Source organism: Mustela nigripes, chromosome 10 (genome assembly GCF_022355385.1).
Source record: "Mustela nigripes isolate SB6536 chromosome 10, MUSNIG.SB6536, whole genome shotgun sequence".
NCBI lineage: Eukaryota > Metazoa > Chordata > Mammalia > Carnivora > Mustelidae > Mustela > Mustela nigripes.
In genome coordinates, this window is record NC_081566.1 from 61120974 (window position 1) to 61136482 (window position 15509).

At 51.2% G+C, this 15509-nt stretch overlaps 1 protein-coding gene across 4 annotated transcripts in view; it reads right to left on the minus strand.

The window, feature by feature from the left end:
- LOC132025746 (carboxyl-terminal PDZ ligand of neuronal nitric oxide synthase protein-like) overlaps positions 1 to 15509 on the minus strand; it is a 262674-nt gene that overhangs the window by 52698 nt on the left and 194467 nt on the right. For 2 of the 4 annotated variants that reach the window (XM_059413435.1, XM_059413438.1), the window contains one exon: positions 11942 to 12000. In XM_059413435.1, coding sequence (XP_059269418.1) covers positions 11942 to 12000 — 59 coding nt within the window. Of the gene's footprint in view, positions 1 to 11941; positions 12016 to 15509 lie in introns of all 4 variants that reach the window. The other 2 variants (XM_059413434.1, XM_059413436.1) reach the window with 1 other exon arrangement.

Below are 15509 nucleotides of genomic sequence, written 5' to 3' on the forward strand. Positions count from 1 at the left end.
CTGGTAGTGCTCCACAGTGGGGCGAGCACAGACCGAGGAGCAGAGCCCTGGGGACGTGGGGGACGCAGAGCTGGCCTGCTCCCGGGAAGGGCGCACTCGGAAGCTGCTGTCCCAGCAGCATCCTGAAGAGGTGGGTGGTGATGGGGACTGTGGAGGGGGATGCTTCAGGCTGGGGCCTGGCACGAAAAAGATCACAGGAGTCACCCAAGGTGTGTGCACTAGCGGACTATTTACAAAGGTCAGGGCAGAGTACAGGGAGAGAGGAAGACAGCACAGTCCCCAAGGGAGCCCTTGGCACCCCAGGGCCCCCGAAGCAGGACAGCAGGTGGCTGCCAGAGCCCAGAGAAGGAACCGTGTACCACCTGGCAGAGCCCTCGTGACGGGGAGGCAGCCCATGGACGGCACACACAGTCCAGCCGGCAGGCACTTGGCCTGGTGCAGAGCAGATCTGGATAAGCCAAGGAGAGGCGGCCGTCAGACGGGGCAGGGAGAACACCCCTCGCAAGGGAAACTGCCCAGAGAAGGCATGGAGTCAAAGAAAAAAGGGTGAGGGGGACGTGGGTCGCTCAGTCGTGTAAGCATCCGACTCTTGTCTTGGCTCAGGTCATGACCGAGCCCTGTGTCGGGCTCTGCGCTGAGCATGGAGCCGATTTGGGATTCTCTCTCTCTCCCTTAAAAACAAAACAAAACAAAACAAACTGGGGCCCAGAGTTATGAAACAGCGCAATGTGCTTTGGCACCAGGAACACAGCACATGCAAGGGACCAGCAGGAGGCGAGGGCAGAGGGAGGTGAGGACAGCCCAGCTGTCCCTTCGTGAGCTCATGGCACTGATGGGGACTAGGCAGGGCAGTGACATCGTTGGTAGTGCTGGTGGTGGGAGGACGGACTGCAGGAGGACGTGAGCAAGAGAAGGGAGGCCAAGGAGAGGCTATACAATATGGAAGGCGTGGGGGAAGAGGAAGAATTGGGACCGGGGCCTTTGCAGGCCGAGGAGCTGGACTCAAGTCTTGGTCTTGCTGCTCCTAACTGTGAGACACTGGGCGAGCCTTCTAGTGGTCAAGTTTTCATTTCCTCATCCACAGACATACAAACCCTCAGGAGAGCTAATCTGGGAAGTCAGATGCCAAGCACAGGGCAGGGGATGGATGCAGCCTGGACTTGGGCAGTGCACGGTCTGGGCAACCAGGCTGATGGGCCCGAAGTCCAGGCAAGAAAAGGGGAAGCTCTAAGACAGCAGCAGCGATGATGGGTAGCAGGATGGATTCCAGAGCCATTTCCCTGGACATGAGGAGGAGGAGGAGGAAGATTCTGAGTTGGGCGGACAAAACACTAACTAGATTATGGGACACAGAAGCAGGAAAAGGAGAGGGCACAGGGAAGTGGTGTTGAACATGTCAACGCTGAGAGGTGACTAAAGCACTCAGACGGCCCTTCTGGTGAGATAAGTAGAAATAAGTGATCAGGAGAGAGGCCCAGACTTAGGAGCCACCAGGATGCAGAAGGCGATGGCAGCCATGGGAAGCAGGAGATCCCTCCTCGTAGTGGGTAGGGAAGGAAGGGAATTCTCAGGCTCACTGAGAATCCTGGTAATGGGACTGACTGAAACAAAGGGCAGAAGAGGGGGAGCCTTCAAAAAACACAGCAGGAAAAGACCAGGAGAGAAGAGAAGGAACACGAGGAACCAGCACACAAGTGTGGGAGGAGAGAGTCTCCAGAAGGAGGGAAGGTCCACGGTGTTCGGTGCCCTGGAGGGATAGAAGCTGAGGAGGAGGCTGCGGAGAGCCAGGGATTAGCACGTCAGACATCCCTGGCAACGGCGGCCAGGGCGGGCTTGGTGCGGGGTGCAGAAGCCCCGATCTAATGAGCTGAGCAACAAGCAGGGGTTTTGGAAACACACACCCCAAGAGCTATTACCTGAAGAGTCTGGCAGGGAAAGGACAAGCTAAGAAGGCGGGCTCCGGGAGCGCCTCCGCTCTATTGATGGCAAAACCTGAGCCTATTTATAGGCTCAAAAAGGAAGAAACAAAGCAGAAATAGCTGCAAGATCCAGGGGAAAAGAGAGGGAAAACGTTTCAAGATGCAGACAAGACGGCCGGGGATGGGGTCTGGGTGCAGAGCCCGACTGGGGAGAGAGTCAGGAGGGCGCTCCCTCCAAAGCCGCCCGAGCTGCGCTGGGCCTGCCCCGACTGGTCACCCTCTCCGTGGCGCGGCATCCTGGCGGCCAGGCCGTCCTGATGTGTGCGTAGGAGTCGTCTGCGGCTGAGGCAAGAGCTCGGGAAGATTTTTTTTTAGTCACGTGTCCTGGTTAAAGTGAAGGCTGTTTTAAGGGCTCCCACCTGCATTTTACCTGCAGGCTAATTCCTTCCCTTCCCGCGGGGCGAGGACACCTCCCAGACGCTGGACATGCATCCAAAGGAAAGCACGTGCAGCCAGAAAAAGTCGGTGGCCGTCTTCTTAGAACCGGGATGGACACTTCATTCATGCTGGCGGCGGGGGCGGGGGGGGGGGGGGGGGGGGAAGAGCGTCTCCCAGAAATTCATGAAGGGGGCGAGGTGGAAGCGCCGGGGGGAGGCCCAGCCAGGGACGCAGCAGCCTCTCCTGAGACCTGGGTTATGCGCACTTGCCCGTCTCTCGCAGTGAACTTGTCCAATTCCTCCGCGTCAGCTGAGGCAACTGCCAGGCTTAATTGCTTCCTGAGGGCTCTGTCCTTCCCACCAGTGAACAAAGGCAACTGGGAGGGATTGGGATTTAGCTCTTTTGATATTAAAAAACAAAATAAAAAATACCAAAAAACTTCTTACAAACATAAAGATAGAGGTTTGTGTTCACATATTGTGTTTATACACAATGTGCTCACCCGTGTTTGGACATCAGGACCAACAGAGCAGATGGGACCGCTGGCCTGCCACCCGGACAGCTCCTCCGGGAAGGACACGCACCCGCGATACCCCAGCCCCAGCAGCCAGGACCCCCTAACGATTAAGAGGTCACGGGAGAGGAGACATCCTGGCAAGAAAAGCTTGGAGCAAAACAAATGAGGCAAAAACAACGGGGCAGCGATGTGCTCGCATGCAGACGGCACCCATCGGGGTTATTCTTGGAGGCTCTTCTAGCTCTTCCCCTCCAAAGACCCCTTTATCGAGGCTATTGTTAAAGCCAAGAGGAACACATCTACCCTTTATTATGGGTTCACTCCTCCCATCCACTCTCGGACGGTTTTGAATTATCAGTAAAAAACAGTAACAAACTGGACAAGACATAAGTCAAAGACCGAGATGATGCACAGAAAAAGATGCCCCCGCCCCCAGCAGCAGTATCAGAGGACAGGGCTGGCGTCTCCTGCCACCTTGAGGAAGGAGAGAGTTTATTTTCAGAGGTGGCCTTGGCTTTGTGGTGAATCCCACAACACGGCTGGCTGGCTCCCTGAGCGGAACTGAGCAAGGTCACATGACTTCTGGATCCTCGGTGTTCCCAAGGGCAAGGCTGCCTTTTGAACAGTCATGCATGTTCTTGATGTTAAGCTTCTTATTTTTTTTATCCCCTTCCCCAAATAAGGTATGGGTGGCATTCAGTGCTCCACGTAGGTCTACAGGTTGGTTGGTTCATTCATTCGTCCATCCATCCATCCAATCAACCCTAGATAAAAGTCCATAGAAAAGGTACCCATCTCCTGGGAATTTTGCAAAGATTTAACAAGAAATCAGTTCCATTCAACAAACATGTATTGAGCACAATTACATGAAGACAGCAGTCATGGGAGCACAAAGAGGAGTAAGATGCAGTTCCTACGATGAACCAGAAGACAGAGAAACAGAATGAACTTAAGGACTAGATAGCCCTGGGGTCCAGAGAAGAATCGAAATCAGATCTCCACCGTGGGAGCAGGGTTGAAAGCAAGAAAGGATTCCTCGTGGATGCAGCAAACCTTGGGATTCTCGTCCAAGAACTTGACAGACCGGTAACTGAACCCAGAACACCTGACCAATCATGGTCTGATCACGATGGCCACCAGCCATTGGGAAAGGCTGGAACTTCCCCACAGCTGCTTCTCAGGGTCTCCCAATAAAGGCTGTGGGGACTCACAGACAACCCAGCTTTTCTCCTCCCGTATTTCCTGAACTCTATGCAGAGCCCTCTGGATCTCCCAGCCGTGCTCATCTCCGTGGTCTGAGGTCTGTGCTAGCAGGAAAGCAGCCAGGCTCATGACTAGCTCTACCCTTCTGAGCAGTAGTGCATCACCTTTTCCTAACTATGCCAAGATGCAAGAGGGATCCCTGGGCTTCCCAGCCAGAATTGAGAGACAGGGCACTACACACAGCATCTGGACTGGTGTGTGGTGTAGAATGCCCAAGGGACCACTGTGGGATGAGCTGGGACAGCACCTGACTACGATGATAGACCCGGTCTCTTAGGACTCATCAGACAAGGGCCACAGCTCTGGAGCGAGGGCAAGCTTTACTTGCCTTTGGAGTGAAGGGTGACTGCACAATGGCCCTTACACCCCAGCGTCACATGCAGACCCTGTGCCAACCCTCCCACATCCAAGTGAATCCCCAAACACCTAGGGTACCAAAAAGCTCGTCCTATGCAAACTCCCTTCCCCTTTACGTGATTGGAAACCCACCAACAAAAGACTGGTATGGTTTGAAGAGGCAGTGCCTCTAAACAATGGGCAAGTGCCACTTGGGCCGACAAAATAAACCCCATGAATCACTCAAACACTAAATTATTAAGCAAGGTAGGCCCCCCCCCCCCCATCCTCCTACAGAAGGACCTCTAATGATAAAGCTTCCCTGCTTGAGAAGCAAAATATTCAAAGATAACTGACAACGATTACTGGCACTCGCAGGTCTTACCTTGGAAATGATAAACCACAGGCCTCTGTGGTCCACAAAGTGGACCACAAATTCAAAATTCTGCAAGTATGTACAGGAAGGCTCTGTTCCAGGGACAGAATCCAGTTGCATCAGACTCTCCGAAGTATGTGCGCCCCGGGAAAGATCAAGACCATCCCACGGGTGCCCGGGCCAGGGTCTACCTGGTAGCAGCGAAAGGGGTCAAGGGAAGGGGTGCTGGCTTTGCTCTGCCCACACCCCCCCACCAGAGCCTCGTCATTGCTCTGCAGATTCCCTTTGTGCCTTCCCTTTACCCATGTGAGGAGGAGAAAATGAAACAGAAACAGAATTCCAAAGTAAGCAGTCACTTAGAAGTGGAACAGGGACCAGGCCTGGTTTCTCTATTCCCCTAGTGTTCCCTCCACAGGGTGATTTCCTCCCCGGTAGACAGAGTTTAATTAGGTGATGTTTTCTAAAGTTGGCCTAATTGCATCTTCCATCGTTCGTGTAAAAGATGTCTAAGGCTGGGCACAGAGACCCCAAGCCAGAGGTCCAGCTTCGCTCATGCTGATGGCCCCTCAGTTTTCTGCTATTTGCTACCTACCAGCTTTGCAATTCAGGCTGCCAAGAAGGGCAGAGCAGAAGGCCACCGAGAAAATAAGGAAGCTTACTGGCTGCCTGAAATGGATATTTCAGCACCAACCGCCCCAGCTTTGTCATGTCGCATCTGTGGAGCCCTACTACGTGGCCCCTTGCAGAACCCAGGGATACAGCCGTGCACAAAACACAGCGGTTCCTGCCTTCGCACTTAGAGTTACTATGATGCAATTTGCCATTCTTTTGCCTTGATTGAATTTGTTTCTTTTTAAAGGTTTTTTAAAATTTATTTGTCAGAAAGAGAGAGCATGAGCAGAGGGAGCAGCAGGCAGAGGTGAAGGGAGAAGCAGACTCCCCGCTGAGCAAGGAGCCCAAAGCGGGGCTCGATCCCAAGACCCTGGAATCAGGGCCGTGCCCCAGGCAGACGCTTAACCGACTGAGCCACCCAGCTGCCCCGAGTCCTATGTGAATACGGAGGCTTCCCAAGCTCAGGGGACTTTGCCAAGCCCACAACGAGGTAGGCAGGTTATGCAGAGCCTGCTTCCGAGGAAAGCTAGAGGATGGGAACAGATAAAGAAGGAACAAGACTATGTAAGATTGAAAGCAAAGGAAAGGCAGGCAGAAACACCAAAATAAGAGGAGAACAGAAAGGCAGGGGGTGGGGGGCACCGAAGGAGCAGCAGGAGGTGCACGGGGTCTGGAGAGGTGGGGTGAGCGCCAGCAAATACGGAGTGCACAGTCTCTGCCAAGGGTTGGAAATCAAAGTCAGACTGCAAGGAGCTTTAGGGTGACAGGCACCGGGCCTGGGAGGGAGCTGAGGGTGGACAGATGTGCTCCTGCACGGGGTGGCAGGGTTGAGGGAGGCTATTTCAGGATAGGAGGGAGAACATGTTGGCAGGGAGAAATGGGGAGGCTGGGGAAGGGTTGGCCACAGCCCATGGGGAAGACACAAGTGGAGCCACACCCAGAATACAGGAGGGCAGGGCACAGAGCCACGGTGGGCCGCGACATGAAGACGGGGATCACCGAGGGAGAGGGAGGGTGTACGGCGCCCACAGGCAGAAGCGGGCGAGAAGGATGCGGCACAGAGTGCAATTAGTACCGGGGCGAATAAGGGATTGCAGAGCGGCCCTGGGGAATGAACTGAAGCCAGATAGCATGAAAGATATGCCCTTTACCCTCTTAGTTCGTAACTTCCACCATGCGTAAAATTGAGTAATTCCTACTCATGCATACGTATGAAGAGGCACTGACCATGGAATGTTCTAGCACTAGAGGGAATAAAAGCATCATCTCTACATGAAACACGACTCGCCGCAGCCATGAACACTCCCATCCCTCAGACAAGCTGGCTCAGAAAAGACAGCAGACGTCGGGGAGAGATCTCCCGTTCCGAGGCCCAGCAGAGGCTCCTGAGGGACGAGGCTCAAAGGAGACCTGGTGCACGAGCACCCAGGTCTGCTCCGCCTCCGCCGACCTTCCAGGACTCCGGTACCCGGGGCCCTGCCACGTTCCCGAGACAAGGGAGCCACGGGAACGTGTGCCGGGGCTTGAGGGGGGACTTGGGCATGCCAAGGTTTGAAGGGAGGGAACTTAGAGAGCAGGATCGTCTCTGTCGGGGAGGTCTTGGTCTGATTGTGCAGGGACAGCCTGGATATTGGAGACCTTTAAGAATCCCGAGAGATTTTGTGGCTCCCCAAAATGACAGTGGTGGGTAATTACTACACAGTCTATCTTCCCTCCTAATTACGGGATGCCGCCTGTGTATTACAGGTTAGGGTAGTATCTGATTCCATTAGGAAAATAATGCTTAGAAATTATACACATTTTTAAAACCTTCTATTTTAATCCCCACGGGAACTTGTCCTTCTGCCTTCAAAGGGGTATTATCGCTTTTAAAAACATACAGTTGCTTGGTCTCCGCTGCTCATTTCCAGTTTGTGGCATGGTGGTTCTCCCTTCTTTCCCTACCGAGAGACCAGTGGACTCTTCCCCTCCTCTGATGAAGCTCCTGGAGGACTCACTGTATCGTCCACTTCCCGAAGGCCAGCCCGCCTTCAGCCTTCGCTCTCTTTTAGGGTGGCTGCCTCTTTTCGCTTATTTGCAAGCCTCTAAAAATGCTGCCTCGGGGATTTTTCTACCCCACTTTCCCAAAAATAAAGTATGAGGGGATACGTTCAAAAGATTTGGCTCTTAACTTCTCATATATATATTTTTTAAGATTTATGTACTTAGAGACAGAGAGAGAGAGTAGGTGCAGCGAGAGAGAACCTTCGAGCAGAGGACTCCCCACTGAGCACAGAATCTCACGACCCTGAGATCACGACCTGAATTGAAATCAAGAGTCAAGATGCTTAACCAACTGAGCCAGCCATGCACCCCCAGAGTACTCTTTACATTTTAAAGATACTGTTTTGTTACATCTGAAAAATTGTTTATAGTTCTTCTGTTTAAATCACGGTGTGAGTTCTGGCTTCCGAGGGGACCCGGACTGATTAACCACCGTTCTCCACGGTGCCGAGCACGGCGAACACCACACGCCAGAGCTTCCCACGCATCCTCGTCTCCCTTCCCCAGCTAGCCCTGAATAACGGGTCTCAGACTTGCTCAAAATCAAAGCGTGGCTCAAAGACAAGGTCCCCAAACCAGACCGCACTTCTTCTCATGTCTGATCTCACCAACTACTTGCATGTTAATTAATGACATTTCTGAAGACTGGCTGGACAGCTTATGGGGACCCTCCCTGGTTTGCTCATTTACACTCAAAAACCGGAGAACGACTGCCAGCCTGGCCCCTGAAGGCTTCAGGTCAATTAATTTACTGCCTTTGGTTAAAAAGAAGGATTTTCATTTTACATATCTGGCCCCTAGAATCAGAAATCTTCGGGGGACTGATTATTCCTCCAGTGCCCAGTAAGACTGAGAAGACACCAGGGCAGGGGAACTGCATTTCAAAGGCACAGGGACTTCTATAATGGTACGACCACTCCAGGGCTGTTTTTTAACTTTGGGGGGGACAAAGTATGCCCATTAAACCAGAAGGAGTAAAGTAAGCACGTTAACCAAGGAAGTGAAATCTGAAACAAGGAGAAATTAAACACGAAGCCTTCACTTTTCAGGCCGAGTCCTGTTTTGTCCAACAGCCTTGGCACGCCAGGGACCTGGATGAAAATGTGCTTAGGACACTCACACTTAACTTTAAAGTTTAAAATTTCTTTGACGTTTTTTACCCCACACGAAAAAGCATGTTTCTTCTTAAAAGTAAAGGTAAGGCAAAAGCTACATCTTACTGGTGCTCATTGAAAAAAATCTTTGAAAAAGAAGAACAGCCAGAAGACAGACTACCGAACCTGGGATGTTTCTTAGGCTGCAGCAAACACGACACTGGATTCTGGCATCAAGATCAGCAACTGGGTGGACGGACCAGAGCACAGAGTTCGAAACAAACTAGCCCGAGAGGGAAGGCAGATTTCCACCAGAGCTCCTTCAGCAGAGGGAGAACAATCTTTCAACAAATGAGTCTGGAACCACTGGATGCCTGTTTGCAGGAGGAAGAACGAAAGCTTTGATAGATGCCTCATAGCATCTTAAAGAAACAAACTAAGGGGCATCTGGGTGGTTCAGTTGGTAAAACGTCTGCTTCCGCTCAGGTCAGGATCCCAGCGTCTTGGGATCGAGTCCTGCTTCGGGCTCCCTGCTCAGCACCGAGTCTGCTTCTCTTCTCTCTCAGGCTCTGCCTGCTTGTGCTCTCTTTCTCTCTCACATGCTTTCTTTCTCTAATAAATAAATAAAATCTTCAAAAAGAGAGAGAGAAGCCCAGCCAGACTTGGAGAAAATATTTGCAAACCACACACCTGATAAAGGATATGAATTCACAATTTATGAAGAACTCTCAAAATTCAGTAAGAAAACAAAATAACCCAATAAAAAAATGGGCTAAGATTTGAACAGATGCTTTACAAAAGATACAGGAATGGCATGGAAGATGAAAAGATGCCCAAGGTCATCAGTCATTAGGAAATGCAAATTAAACCCCCAGTGAGATCTTAATATGCATGTATTGAAGGGCTAAAAACAAAACAAAACAAACAATACCAGATGCTGGCAAAGATATGAAGGAACTGGAGGTCTCAAACTCCACTAGCAGTTCTACCACTTTGGAAAAGTTTGGCAGTTTCATTAAAAAAAAAAAAAAAAAAAAAATAGGGGCACGTTGCTGGCTCAGTTTAGCGTTTGCCTTCGGCTCAGGTCATGGTCGTGGGGTCCAGGGATCGAATCCTGTGTTGGGTGGGCTCTTTGCCCCGCAGGGAGTCTGCTTTCCCTCTCCCTCTGCCTACTGCTCCCCCTGCTTGTGCTCTCTCTTTTAATCACAAATAAGTCTCAAATAAATTAAATCTTTTAAAACAAAACCAAAAAACTACCAAGAAAATAAACAACAAAAACCTACCATGTAATCATTCTACTCCTGTGTATTCACCTAAGAAAAATGAAAGTGTATGTCCGTATACACACCTGTATTGAAGAGCCATATAAGCTTTTGTTGTGATAGCCTCAAATTAGAAACACTAAAATGTCCCCAACATACGAATGGCTGAGCACATCGAGTTATACTCATGCCATGGAACACTATTTAGGAATAAAAACAGATAAGCCACTGATACATACAATGACAAGTAATGATCTTTACAATAACCATGCTTAATGACAGAAGCCAGGCCCAGAAAAAGGACACACTGCACGACTCTATACAAAATTTTAAGAAAACACAAACTCGTCTGGAACAACAGAAAGGAAGAGAGTAGTTGCCTGGGCATGTGCAGGCAGGAGGTCGGGAGATCGGGCAGGAAAGTGGAAAGGTGGGTGGAGAAGATCACAAGTGGGCACACGAGGAAACTTGTGGGGGTGACAGAGACTCACCATCACGACTGAGGTCATGGCTTTAGAAGTGAACGCAGGTCAACATTCACCAAATTAATCATGCTAAATATGCTCCGTTTTTGTAAGTCAATTACACCTCAAAATAAAACTGTTATAAGACCTAAAATTGATATCCTGTATGGATTATGTTGTTAAAGCTTTGGGGAAAGTCTTTTCTTTCAACCCAGAAAAGGTTGATTCAAGTCCCCGAGCAGCATTCACAATGAGCTGGCTTTGTGTGCGTACGGTGCCCCTGTGGGAAAACAAAGCAACACACCCAGAAATTCTTCCTTTTACAAAAGGAGAATGACCGGGGCTCATCCATTCAGATCCTGCAAGTCCAGTTCTGATGCGACCTGTTTCCCCGAAGCCTTTCCTTATCACTCAAGTAGAAAGTGATCATTCCCTCCTGTGAATCACTGTAACACTTAAGTTAATTTTCAGATATTAGTTGAGTGCATTTCTCCAACCACCCATCGCACGTTTATTAAATGATGCATCTAGGCCAGACACTGGCTCGGGGCTGGGAATACGGAAGTGAGGCGGGCGCAGTTCTCCCCCTGGAAGAGCCTCATAGTCTACCAGCAAAAGACCTGAAGTGACAGTAACACACGATAACACTTGTTTCCACAAACATATGAAAGTACAACAGGGACCCAGAGAAAGAAATTCACGTTGTCAGACACATGGTCTTGCGTCTCAGTGACGTGCTTCCCTCCAAGAGTAAGGGACCATGACTGACTCACTCGAGTTACCCACCGAATCACCCAGCACAACACCCGGCCCGCGGGGGTTCACATTCGTATAATCCCTTGAGTGAATGGAAATTTCCCTTCCCAGGCAACCGCTCTGACTAGAAGGCAGGGCCACCATGTTGCCCACTCGGCAATGGAGTCCCAACCTTTATCCATTTTGCCGACCAAAGCAAGTCAATTGACCCTGGGTTCCCCCAAACCCCAAAGGAAGAGCTGATACCCATTCTGCCGGTGAAGAAAAACAGGAAGGAGGTAGGGGTGCGCTGGGGTGGGGGGACGCTCGCTCAGCAGAGTCCGGGACACCAGAGGGACGCGGGTGAATCGAGGTCCCGCGCGGTGGGTGCGAGGGGGACCCTGGCGCTCGGGACTGTGACCCCCAGATATTCCTCTGCCCAGGGGGCACACATCTAACCTCTGAGGAATCCTACCGGTCTCCTGAAGGCAATTTCTAGGGATTATACGTGTGACTTTCTGCGTTCCCAGATCACAAACCCTTTATCTGCACTCAGTTTCTGAAGGCACAGAGGTGAACAGATAGGCAATTATAAAATTTCCGTCAAGATAAAACTAACACGAGCTGGAAAAGTCTCAAATGACCACCAAACGATGAGGACTAAACACCAAGCAGAAATCCTCCTTCATTTCTAGACAGTGCGATCGAGCCTAAGAAGCATTTCCCTCTCAGCCTGAACGATAACGTGGATGTGCTTCTTGTACTTACATGTATAGAAACAGCAGGTCCAGAAGGGAAGAGCAGCAGAAATTTAGTTGAATTTATCTGGCCCCACCAGCCCGACAGCTCCAGGGGCCAGCAGGCGGGGGACGGGGCTCTTACCTGTAGATGGGGTCCTGCATCACCAGCATCTTGCTCTCATCCCACGTCCACTCCTTTTTCTGCAATAAAAGAAGCTGTAAATGAATAAGTTAGGCTTGTCCTTCACTACAGAACCAGGGCACACGTAAGCTACTAATCGTTACGCAAACACATGCCTCCGCTCCTGGCCTGACTTCTGAGGCCAAAGGACAAGTGGGAGATGTCCTGTCTAGTCTGGGCAGCTTCCTCGAGCACTTTAAGGAGAGTCTCCCTCCGGGACACAGAGGGTAGGTGGGAGCCAAGGCTGCTGCCACCCCTCCGAGGACCACAAGTGGACTCCAAAGCAAAATTTCACGGAGAGATCACCAAGGGGAGAAAAAGAGACTACACGTCACTCCAGAGGAGTGGGAGCAGGAGGAGGAACACAGCGGAGAAGGAGGCAGAGCTGTGGGAAAGCCAGCTGCCAGCCCCCTCCTTAGAGGGGAGCTGGGGGCACCCACGCCTGGAGAGGTTACTGGTACATTGTAGCTACCCAAGAGGACAGTCCTGCTGCCCGTGAACCTAACTGTGAGTGCCAAGGAGACCCCAGGGCAACTGGGTGTGAGGACAAGGACAGAGGGTTCGGGGCTGTCCTGGAAACCCCAGGTGCTTGACGAAGTGAGAAGCACCCCCAGGCGTTGAAGAAGCACCAGGACAGCAGCCGCCGCGCCCTCCCAGGCCCCCGCCACCCCCCACCACCAGGTGCAGGGACAGGGACCCCTCCCGCACTTCCACTGGCCTTGGCCACAGAGGTAGGGCTGTCCAGGACAACCGGGAAGAACACGCTCTTCCCTCCATGAAAGAGGGTCAAGCAGAGTGAAGGCAAGAAAGCCTTTGTGGACTCCATGGCTGTTTCACGAGTGCTCTCTGCACCCAGGGTGGTGGCCCTCTAAGCACCGGTGTGGGAAGACAGGCCTCCGCCAGGGCCCGGGGGAGTCCCTGTTTAGGCCCTTCAGAGACATGAAGCAGTATGTGTCCAGCAGCTTTGCTCACACACAACCCCGGACGCGCCCAGCAGACAGCACCGCCTGCACGGGCCACTTCCTCCCCGAAGTCTGAGTCAATCCTAATCCGGCCCACAGAGGTGGCCTGTCGACGGGCTTACAAGCATTCAACACCGACGCTGTCTCAGAAAAGAAAACTCTGCTTCAAGAACTAGTTTTTCAAAAAATTGCCTTCCTGGAATGGCCATGCTCGGCCGTGCGAGATGTTCATGTACAAATGGCCCATTCAGCACACACACCGACAAAGGAGCCTGCGTCTTTTTCTCAACGAGACCGCTCCAGATGTAGACATACAGCCAGGCCAGGCCCTCTTCTTCATACAACATCATCCCCAGCTTAGCAGAGTCCTCATCAGACCGGGCTTCTAGACTTCTCGCTACCCTAGTTGACCTTGTCTATACCCACACCATTTGCCAGTGTCCCCCTCAAAACCTGGTCCTCTGGCCGGAATCCCTTACTGATTCATAGGTGGTCAGGTTGGCAGAGACACGTCCATTTCTGCATTCCAGGGCTGATACTCTTAGCCCAGCAAGGACTAGTGGGTCGTATTTCCAGCAGCCCTACTGGCACACATGGGGCTTCCACTGCACATACCGAGATTTTTCCAAGGCAAAGTGACTCATCATTTGGATGCCTGTGTTAAACATGCAGTAGAAATGTTCACCCTGGGAGTCCTTTGAACAGCAAAACAGATTTCAAACATGGCTTGATTTGGGGCAACTTGTAATACAAATACTAAATAATTAGACATTATTATTAAATCACATTTCTATTTATGGGCACGTATTCCTGCCCAGTCTTAATTCAGTTCAGTTAGCAGCGTGTGGAGAGAGAGAGAGCACCTCCCTCGCTGGTGAGCCCGTTCACCTGGACTGTATTTCAGCAGTTGTAGGTTTCAGTGCTATTATTTCCATTTGGGTCTTCTTTCTTCTCTTTCTACTGAGCCTTCCTACTTCTTCTGTGTCAAGAGTGTAACTGCTCATGGAAGGATCTTTGTGACAGCGCCCCAACATCCTTGTCAGATGATTCCAACACCTGTCATCTCAGTAGTGCAATCTCTTGACTCTCTTTTTACGCATTTGAGATTTTCCCCATTTCTGGTAGAGAAGTGTTTTTCGAACGAAACCTCAACATTTCAGAAAATACTTTTAGAAGGGATACCCGGCACCCCTAGAGGATATCTTGACCAAAGAATAAACAACTTTCCACCTACTTATTTTCCTTTTCTGAAAATTGCATTAAAATCTGGTCCAATCCCTTCATAGATTTTGCAGGAATCCTTGCATATGTCCATTAAATTGATGACGGGATAAGAAAATTACCAAGATAAGTCAAAGGACCTGGGGCAAAGTCTACGCTTCAATATCCCTTCCAGGCCACCATCTTTCAAATAAGACCCTGAGCCGTGCAGAGACCACAGCATGGTGTCCCCCTCGTGTACAGCCTGGTCAAGATGAGAGCTAAGTTCTGATTCATAAACCAGTGACCATTCTCCGGTACAAGTGAGCATCAGTGCGGGACCGTAAACCGCATCCCTCAGAGGGAAGCCCAGCGGACCTAAGGAACAATGTCTTCTCTCTTGCTCTGAAACCATTTCACAGACCTCCTCTTTTTCAAATGTTCCAGAGGGGGAAAAAAAAAAAAAAAAAACAAAGACGACACACACGAATCGCCCCCTTCTCACTTTTCTACACAGAAATAAATATTCTTTGAAGGAAAACATTTTAGGAAAAATAATGTTCTTAATAAGAGAAGGAAAACAGGAAGAAAGACGAATGACCTACCGCCGCGCTGCGGTTAGGCCTCAAAGTTGGCTTCAACCATGGGACAGCGACATTAGTAATGAAGGCCACCTACAGCCAGACTTAGTTTCACTGGCTCCAGAAGCTCACACAGCTCCCGCTTCTCCCTGAAACCATTCCTTGTTTCAATGATTAGAAATAAAGATCTTGGGAGTCCTGGAAGCTGCATGAGGAAATTTTCAGTGTTGCTACCACTGTCCTGAATGGGCTACAGTCCCCGAGACGGACCCGGGAATGACGACATTTCAAGTCCAGATGGGAGTGCAGTGGAGAAGCAGGGGGAAGACAGGAGGGAAGGAGAGGGTGCACACACGAGCTGTGAGCCCCTGGCTGAGGCAGAGGGCACCTCACAGCCACGTTTACTGCTAACAGGACGACCAGCAGGGCGGAACGAGCTGGTCCTCAGCCTCCTTCAGCCCGAGGTCCAGGCTCAGGCGGGGCCTCCCCAGCGCCACGGAGAGTCCGCGTGGTAACGGTGAGGCCGCTCAGCGAGGCCCGGGGAGATGGAGACGGACCCCCTCACCGGCTCCGCTGACAGAAAGGAAGGGGAGAGGACAGGCAGCGCCGCGGGGTCCCGTCCAGCCGCTGCCGGACTCCCACTCTGCACGTGTCGAATCACGTCCCTCTGCACCTGCCCAGGACGCTCATAGCATCGTTGAGCCTTCAGGAGGCCTCTGAACTAGAGCTTACCAGCCTGTCTCTCTGCCTTTCCTTCTCTCACGTCTCCTCCCTTCCTATGAATTC